This window comes from Elephantulus edwardii, unplaced genomic scaffold, assembly GCF_000299155.1.
Source record: "Elephantulus edwardii isolate Elephantulus edwardi_28Jun2011 unplaced genomic scaffold, EleEdw1.0 scaffold00184, whole genome shotgun sequence".
In the NCBI taxonomy this organism is placed as follows: domain Eukaryota; kingdom Metazoa; phylum Chordata; class Mammalia; order Macroscelidea; family Macroscelididae; genus Elephantulus; species Elephantulus edwardii.
Window position 1 is genome coordinate 5,387,110 of NW_006399934.1, and position 9,881 is coordinate 5,396,990.

General features: G+C 40.0%; 1 protein-coding gene and 2 pseudogenes across 1 annotated transcript; 1 reads left to right on the forward strand and 2 right to left on the reverse strand.

The window, feature by feature from the left end:
• Nucleotides 1–463: 463 nt before the first annotated feature.
• On the reverse strand, nucleotides 464–1,402 carry LOC102857060 (olfactory receptor 2W1-like). Its single transcript, XM_006896314.1, has one exon. The coding sequence runs from the start codon at nucleotides 1,400–1,402 to the stop codon at nucleotides 464–466; it is 939 nt and encodes a 312-aa protein (XP_006896376.1).
• A 1,812-nt stretch (nucleotides 1,403–3,214) lies between these two features.
• On the forward strand, nucleotides 3,215–3,573 carry LOC102849153 (annotated as a pseudogene).
• Nucleotides 3,574–5,764: 2,191 nt separating this feature from the next.
• Nucleotides 5,765–9,678, reverse strand: LOC102857468 (annotated as a pseudogene).
• Between the last annotated feature and the right edge of the window lie 203 nt (nucleotides 9,679–9,881).

A 9,881-nucleotide genomic window follows, 5' to 3' on the forward strand; every position in this document is an offset into this window, starting at 1 on the left:
ATATCCACAAATAATTCAGAGCATAAATACAAACAGATATATGCACATATTAATATTTGTAGCACTATTAATGATATTTTCCCCAAAACATTGATCAAAATCTGTGGAACTGTATTTGTGGAGTAATATATTCCTTCAAATGGCTGAGATAAAGCTGCTCTACCTTAAAATAGAGTGCAAACTATTCAGTTAGAATAATGAAAGATTAAATTGATCAGTCTCCATATAACTTGATGAATAGACATGAATAATCCAAAAGTTACATCAATGTACAATAAGAGTTCTGTACACATAATAATGTATCAATTATCCAGTAAATACATATAGTTTTATTGTATTCCCCAAGTATTTTCCTTCTCTTACATTATAACTACAAATAAGTTATCTACATTTAAGGACTTTAAAGGACCAATTTTCTTGTTAGAAATTTCTAAGGGAAAAAGAAAAAAAAAGAATCAGTGTCCTATTTTGTCCCTGTAATGTTTTTCTTTACCATTAACCTTTTAATGGCCCCCTTGAATTCTTTATTTCTTAGTGTGTAGATTAAAGGGTTCACACTGGGAGTGACAATTGAATAAAATATACTGAGAAATTTACCTTCATCCTGATTTGGACTATTCCCTGGTTGGATGTACATGTAGATAAGTGTCCCATAAAAGATGGATACCACAATGAGATGGGAGGAACAAGTCCCAAATGCTTTTTGTCTCCCGGTTGCAGATTTGATCTTGAGTACAGCTACAGTAATGAAGCCATATGACACAAAAATAAGGAGAAGAGGAACAAGAACCATGGTTAGGCACACAACAAATATAGTTACTTCCATGGCTGTAGTGTCCACACATGCAATCTTAACCATGGCAGATATTTCACAAAAAAAGTGGTCAAGGTGATGGTTTCCACACCGAGGAAGACTCATGGCATAGGGAGAAAGGATCATGCAATTAATAACACTAATTACCCAGGCCATGGCTACCAGGGCCTGGCAGAGCTGTGCACTCATTACAGTCATGTAGTGCAGAGGCTTACAGACAGCATTGAATCTGTCATAAGACATGACTGCTAAAAGAATACATTCAACTATACATAGTGTAACATCATTGAAAAGTTGAAAGGCACAGCCACCAAAGGTTATTCTCTTGTCTTGGCCCCAGATGTTTACCAACATTTGTGGAACTATATTTGTGGTATAACAGAGATCTAAGATGGCTAAATTTCTAAGGAAGAAGTACATGGGAGTTTGGAGATGTTCATCGAGGAAAGACAGCAAGATGATGGCCATATTGCCCGTCAAGGCAATAGTATAGCAGAAAAAAACAACCCCAGAGATGATCATCTCTAATTGAGGCTGTCCTGTAAATCCAAGGAGAATAAAACCACTGATGCAACTCTCATTGATCATTCCTTTTTTCCACCTTTGTAGCAATTCTAAAGATGAGAAAATCAACATATTGGAAAAAATAGTGAGCAAATTCACAAACTTTTTTACCAAATTAAACTGAAATACTGCATTAAATGGATTGTTGTTGTATTAAGTGCTGTCAAGTCATAGACAACTCATAGCGACCCTATGAACCAAAGACCTTAACATTTGTAGAACTTTCATCGATTCTCCAAGTTCATAGAGTCTCCAGAGGCAAGCTAGTTCTGAAGTGGATGCCACTCTTACTTCTAAGTTTATTTTAATCAGGGAGCTCCACCAAACACTGTCCAACATGGGTAACCATTTGACACATCAGTGTCACAGTGCTTAGCATCACCACAACCACGATTTACATCTGTACAGCAAATGGACAGACCAGTGCTATACTGCTTAGAAGAATGTTTGACCAAAAACAGTTAAAGCTAGGCCTGAGGGACGCAGATTAAAATCACCCAACTTTGGCTTGGGAGCATAACTTTTTATCCACTAGGCCAACAGATCTCTCTCGTCGTCATTGTCGTTGTTGTTGTTGTTAAGTGCCATTGAGTCGTAGATGACTCATAGTGACCCTATGAGTGAAAGCCCGGAACATTTGTATAACTTTTATCGTTTCTCCAAGGTCATAGAGTTTACAGAGGCAAACTATTACTATGAAAAATATCTTTCAGTATTTCTCTCTAGGACTAATTGGATAAGTCTAAGTTTAATAAAATATTTTATTTGTCATCTCAGCAAGATTAAAATCTCACTCTATTATAATAAGAGCTATGAAATAGTAATTTTGTATATGAAATGAAATATTAAAAAAATGTGTTGCAACAGAAAGCTTGATTGCTGAAGCCTAAAATCCCATTTCAATTCCTATGGTATATAAAAGAAGAGAAATTCTGTATCTTATGTCAATAAAATTCTTTTTTTAAATTAATTTTAATGAACATTGACAGAGATTTTGGATTTCCATTCATTCATTGTTGTACTTTTCTCCCCGCCCCCACCCAGTTCACTCTTCTCTTTGAAAAGTAAAAGAAAAATACAAGTCTTTAAACATGACTCTTTTCCTAATTTCCTTTGTTTCAATAATATAACCGCTGTAGCTGCCTAAAGGTACAGAATTTAAAGAAATTATTTATCATTTTAATATTTTATTATCCCTTAAATCAGTGTCACCTCTCTCTCTCTCTCCGTGTGTGTGTGTGTGTGTGTGTGTGAATTCTAGTATGCGCAAAAATATAAACCTACAGTTGGTTGATTTCCCAAAGATCATTTTCCATCTCTTTAAGCAGAAATTTTTCTACCTTCTTTCTCAGAAATATACCTCTCATCTAATTATGCATTTGTTGTTGATCAGTGCCATTGAATGTTATATGACTCATTGTGATCATATGAACAAACAACAGACTTGAACCCTGTCCTATCCTGTGCCATCTTCATCATTTCTGATACACTTGAGCCTACTGCTCTGTTACAATCACTGTTTCAATTCACCTCGTTGATGTTTTACTCTTTTTTTCTGGACCCTCCACTTTTCCAAGCATGATTTTTTTTCAAGGAATTAAAATTATATAGAAAGCCTTAAAGTGGAATCATGAATAATGAAACTGGACAAAATTTTATTGTCCAGTCTTCTTAATACTAAGAATATTTTTTTTAAAACCCTCATATGATTAACAAATACAATTGGCTGCCCAGTCAGAACCGAATTATATCTGATCCACCAGGTTATAAAATTCATGGCAAGTTCTGCGGGAGCAGCGGTTGGAGTGACCTGGCCTGGGTGGTGCAGTGGCCAGGATGAATCAGCAGGACACGGAGCTGCAGAACAACAATGAACTGGTCAGGTACATAGAGGAGCTGTGTCAAAAGCAGGAGGAGCTGTGCCGCCAGGTCCAGCAGGAGGAAGATGAGAAGCAGCAGCTACAGAAAAAAGTCCAGCAGCTGATGTAGAGGGTGGCCCAGGTCAGTGAGAACCTGGTCCAAAAGATTGCCTCTCTCAACAAGTTTGACCAACCATTGATGAAACAGAAGCCACCTACCACAAGATCCTGGAGAGCTCTCAGACTTAGCTCAGTCCCCTGAAGACAGAAGCTGGAAACTTGACCAAAGCCACAACCTCAGAGAAAATGATCAGTGTGGGTGGCAAGGACAGCTGACAACCATTGGTGGGCCTGGCACCTGTTCTTTACCATCTGTGTCCAGTGACTTGAGCCGCTAGAAACCTGGTAATAAAGTGTCTTTGCTTGCAAAGAAGCCAAAAAAACTCATGGAGGAGATTACTCATCTTTTTTTTTTCAGTGCCACAAGTGAATTCTAGCCACCAAAGAGGAATCACCTTTGAGTAAACAGTGCTACTCCTACAGACAAGCCACCAGAGCTCAGGTGACTGCTGAAGATTTGTTATATACCATAGAGACAAAACCACCAATAGCTGCCCCTCCAGTGGGTGTACAGAGGCAGTATATCTCACCAGGAGATTACCCATCTTTATCCCATAGAGCAGCTATTGGATTTGAACACTGACAGCACAATTCCTTACCACTAAGTGACCCCAGAAGCTAGAACAATAAAATTTGAAAGAGTATGATACCAGTTAATAAAAATATCTTGTCTACTTTTTCTTCTATAAGCTCCTAGGTTTAATATTCACCTTTCTGCTTACATGGCTTCATAGAACAATGGTAGGTGAACTGATTCTAGATGAGAAGGTTCAATGTTTAAATGACACTGAAGTAAGGGCTGCCTTTAAATCTCTAGTGGCCTAGTGAATAAGGATTTCCACTGCCAACACAAAGGCAGGCTGTTTAAATTCACTAGCAGCTCTGTGGGTGCAAGAAGGCAATCTCCCTCAGTGTGATTTACAACATCTGAAAACCTGTTGCAGGGCCAAGTCTGCGTTCCAATTTTACAACAATGACTTGAGTTGATTCTACTTCTTTCATTCTTCCAATCAACCATGGCAGTATTGATATTTGTACCAGATACCTTTTTGTTGTTGAGGGCTGTTCTTTACATTAAAGAATGTTTATCAGCATCAGAAATTATTGAACAATATCATTAATATCACATGCAAGCAAGATCCTGGTGAAAGTTATCCAAAAATGACTGGAGCAACACATCAACAGAGAACTGTCAGATGTGCAGGCTGGGTTTAGAAGAGGCTGTGGTACTAGGGATATTATAGCTAAAGTTACATGGATTTTTGCAGAAAGCAGAGAGTACTAGAGGAATATCTATTTGTCTTTCATTGACTATGCAAAGGCTTTTGACTTTGTGGATCACAACAAACTGTGGCTAAATCTGAGAAGAATGGGAATCCCAGAACATTTTACTGTGCTTATGCGAAACCTATACTTGATCCAGGAGGCAGTCATCAGAACAAAGCAAGGAGACACTGCATGGTTCAAAATCGGGAAGGATGTTTGCCAGGAATGTATTCTGTATCTATACCTTTTCAATCTGTGTGCAGAAGAGATCATCTGAGAGGCTGGGCTGTATGAGGAGGAATGTGGCATGAGGATTGGAGGAAGATTCATCAACAACCTGATTTATGCAGGTGACACAACCCTGCTTGCTGAAGCTGAGGAAGACCTGAAGCGCTTGCTGCAGAAGGTCAAGGACTGCAGCCTTCAATATGGATTAAAACTCAACATCAAGAAATCAAAGATTCTCACCACTGGGTTGATTGGAAGCATCATGATGGATGATGAAGAGATTGAGATTGTTGAGAGCTTCAGTTTGCTCGGCTCCACAGTCAACACTCTTAGTACCAGAAGCCAGATAATCAAGAGATGAATTGTATTCAAAAAGTCAGATGTCGGGGACCTCCCCAGAATACTGAAAAGCAATATCAGGCTGGAGACTAAGGAGCGCCTGATCCAGGCCATAGTATTTGCAATTGCGTAGTGTCAGAGAGCTGGGCAGTGACTAGGGATGATGGAACAAGAATTGGTGCCTTTGAACTGTGGTGCTGGAGAAGAGTGTTGAATATGCCATAGACTACTAGTAGAACAAACAGGTTTTTCCAGGAGAGGGTGAAACCAGGCTGCTTTCTGGAGGCAAGGATTCTGAAGCTTCGTCTGACATACTTTGGACATGTTGCAAGGAGGGACCAGTCCTTGGAGAGAGACATCATGCTTGGGAGGGTGGAGGGACATGCAAGAGAGGAAGACCCTCAATGAGATGGATCAATTCTGTGATTAGGGTAATGGGAGTAGATATGTCAGAGACAGTGAGACTGGCACAGGATAGAGCAGGACTTAGGGTTCTTGTACACAGGGTTGCTATGAGTGGCAAGCAACTCGATGGCACTTAACAACAATAATCAGCATTCTAGGTCTCTAAGCTCTAATACCAGATGCCAGCAGTTACCCAGCGGCTCCAGTTGCGACAACCAAAAATGTTTCTAGAAATTGCTAAATGTTCTCTGTATGGAAAAGTTACTGTTCTTGAGTAATCGCTGACATGAAGCTGATAAAAAAAATTTACATATGATCCCAGCTTTCTTCTTGTAATTCCTTACCTGAGATGATAAAATTATCTCTTTGCATTTCAACCCTCTTTTTGCTGTGTTTTATGTCTTTATCTTCTAATTCAGAAATGTATTTCTTTTGTTGAAAATATCTGATTTTGTCTGAAAGGCTCATTTCCTTGTTTGTGATATTTATGTTTTCTGTTCTCCATAAATTTATCTCTTTATTTTCACACTGAAATTCTACACTATTTTATGCTATTTATATTAATCTATAATTCAATATATAAAGTATACAACTTCAAGAACACTGCAGTCAAAATGTTAAATATCTTAACATTTAAGGCATGTTATTTCCATACTTGTATCCCTAGTGACTAATCACAAATTTAGGCATGAAGAAATTTACTAGTAAACTTTTTACATTTTTTATATGTTTATAAAAGTGAGTCTGTGATCTCCATCTGTCCCCATTGTAAAATCCTAAAAAAGATGTTTCTCTTCAAAACACAACTCAAATCACACTTTAAAAAATACAACACAGCTTCTCTCACATAAATTTTTAAAATATTACTACCTTAAGAGAAAAGTAGAGCTAACAGTTTTAGTCACCAATCTCTTTTTCAGTTATCTTAAATGCTTGAGTTTGCCATACAACAAAACCTTGTTGTTGTTGTTATGTGCCGTCGAGTCGTTTCTGACTCATAGCGACCCTATGCACAACAGCTCTAAACCCTGCTCTATCCTGCACCAACTGCACCGCCTCTGACACACCCATCCCGATTACCCCAGTCACCGAGTCAATCCATCTCATAGAGGGTCTTCCCCTCCTGCGCTGTCCCTCAACCCTCCCAAGCATGATGTCCCTCTCCAAGGACCCGTCCCTCCTGGCAACATGTCCAAAGTATGTCAGACGAAGCCCCAGAATCTTTGCCTCCAAGGAGTAGCTTGGTTTAATCCTCTCCAAGATGAATCTATTTGTTTTCCTGGCAGTCCATGGTACATTCAGTACCCTTCTCCAGCACCACAGCTCAAAAGCATCCACTCTCCTTCTGTCCTCCCTAGTCATTGTCCAACTCTCTGATGCATAACAAGCGATTACAAATACCATGACCTGTATCAGGCGCACCTTAGTCTCCAGAGAGACACTGTTGCTCCTGAGTACCTTTGAGAGGTCCCTAACAGCAGACTTTCCCATCGCGATACGCTTTTTTATTTCCTGACTGCTGGTACCAAGAGTGTTGACTGTGGAGCCGAGCAAAGTGAAGCTGTGAACACTCTCAATCTCTTCGTCATCCATCCTGAAGCTGCCAATTGGTCCAGTGGTGAGAATCTTTGTCTTCTTGCCATTGAGCCTCAGTCCATACTGAAGGCTGCAGTCCTTGACCCTTCACAGCAAGGGCACGAGGTCCTCCTCAGTTTCAGCAAGCAAGGTTGTGTCATCTGCATAACGGAGATTGTTAATAGATCTTACACCAATCCTGATGCCATAATTCTCCTCATAGAGCCCAGCCTCTCGGATAATCTGCTCTGCATACATGTTGAAAAGGTATGGAGACAGGATGCATCCCTGGCGTACACCCTTCCCTATTTTGAACCATGCAGTGTTACCCTGCTCTGTTCTGACTACTGCCTCTTGGTCCAAGCATAGGTTTCGTATTAGCACAATTAAATGTTCTAGGATTCCCATTCTTCTCAGAGTCAGCCACAGTTTGTTATGATCCCCACAGTCAAATGCCTTTGCATAATCAATGAAACACAACCTGCCTTTGAAATAATCTTATTCTATGCCAAAGCAGTATTTTGAATATTTATTAACACTTCCTTCAAGTTCACTTTTCTCTTTCACTTTACTTTAACTTCCCATTCTCATACCTACCTACTTTCTATCCACTTTCAAAGTTACCTAAATAGAGTATCCACCTTACTCCTAATTCCATGGATATCCTTCATTTTTGTGGCTTCAGTTAAGTATCTTTACTAGTTTTATTATTGTTGTGTGATTTACTGCCTCTGGTCCTCTGGAAGATCAGTTATAAGTCAGTCCCAACTTGAAGGTACACAACAACACAACACTCAATTACTAGAGGCACAATTTTACAAACATACTCAACATCAACACAAAAGGTTCAAGTTACCATTTCACCACAAACATTTACAGCCTATTTCACACAATCTATTCATGGATTCAACACTGAATCTATGAGTTTTATTCCTTTAATAAGTATACTGCATCTTTCACTATATATTTCACTATGTACTTGGATTTTAGCTATACATTTCTTCAAGTACTGTTGATGTTAATTCCTATTTATCACAACTCCATGTGTTACTTACTAGAATCGCCTCAAAGTGTTTGCTTGGTTATAATCTTAATAAAAACAAGTCATGAGACTCCCCCCCCCCCATAATACCACTTCATAGGTTTGAACTGCCAACCATTAGATTAGTAGGGGAAGGTAAACACTTTTACCACCTAAAAAGCTTCTCAAATACCTAGGGTTGTAATACTGTTGTTGCTGCATTGCATCAAAACTAATCATAGCTGACCATGCAGTGGGTTTTCAGAAGCTGTGAGTAGCACAGGAGGCAATTGCACACCTTTCTCCAGAGAAGTAGCTGGTGGATTCAAGGCTCCTGCCTTTGGACTGGCAGCACAACTGCTTACCCATCAGGCCTTAGAGCTCCCTTCACATATTTAGTAGATTATTAATAAATGTTTCTTAAAAATAGGTGATGGTTAAGTATTTAATCATGAGTATATGAGTGAACAGGAGCAACCATTTGAATTTTTTTTGCTTTGATTATGAAATTTAATGACTTCTCATAGCAACAATTATGAATCAGTTTTTCTTATTAGGTAAGGCCACTGGTAAAGTCATACATTTCCGTAGATATCCTATCTGACTGCCGTCGACTCATAGCGGGTTCTCCAGAGGGTTTACGAAGCTGTAAATTGCACAGGAAGTGACTGCTTATCTTTCTCCTTCGGAGGTGATGGTGGATTCAAAATGCTAGACAATACTGCCACCAGAGCTCACTCGGGTTGTCAGAAGGGATCTACATCATGCTGCGGAAGGGGAAGGGCTAGCAAAAGAGAGGAAGACCCTCAATGAACAGAATGACAGTGACTGCAACAATGGGCTTGAGTATGACGGAGATCGTGACGATGGCACAGGATAGGGCAAGGTTCCCATCTGTTGTTCACAGGGTCACTATAAAGTGTAGTCAACTTGACAGCACCTGACTTCTTCACCAGCAAAATTAAACACCTTGGTGACCCTGACCTTTTCGGCTTCTAGAGGCCTTGTCAGATCCTCAAGTTTCACCAACTTACTTGAACTTGTTTCTGCAGCGTCCTCTCCTCTCTTAACTCGTATACTTGCAGACACTTTTGATTTTGGTCCCACATCACTGAGAAAGCTGGCCCGGAGTTCGTCCTCCTTTTTTCTTGCACCTTCTGATTCAAAGCCCTTTTCCTGCTCTGGAGACCCACCCATCTTCCTCCTCACTGTTGGTCCCTACAGATTCCTCTCCGGCATCCACATCTTCCTCTCCTTCTAATGAAAGGCCACCCCGTTTTCTCTTTCTGGCTGGAATGCTCTGAGCCTTTCTTTTTTTCCCTTGAGTTTTCTGGGTCTGCTCTTCACCATCCGCTTCATCTTCCTTCACTAAGTCATTTACATTTTCACTATACTCTTCTACTATTCTCTCTTAGTTCTCCACTACGAGGCACGGGATCCTCGTCTTCCTCTGAGGCCGAAAAGTCTTCGGTGTCAGATTCCTCCATGTCACTGCAGGCAAAAACCTCAGCAGCTGTCCTGAACAGCAAAGACCTACGCGGTCGCCCGCAGAACTAAAGCAGGCACGGCTATCTGGGTGGGCTCTGCTGCTTTTTTTAACCATTTGAATATTTAGCATCTGTGAAAGATATTGGAGCTCTGGTGGCCTAATGGCAAGCAGCTGCACTGCAATCCTGAGACGACCATTGTT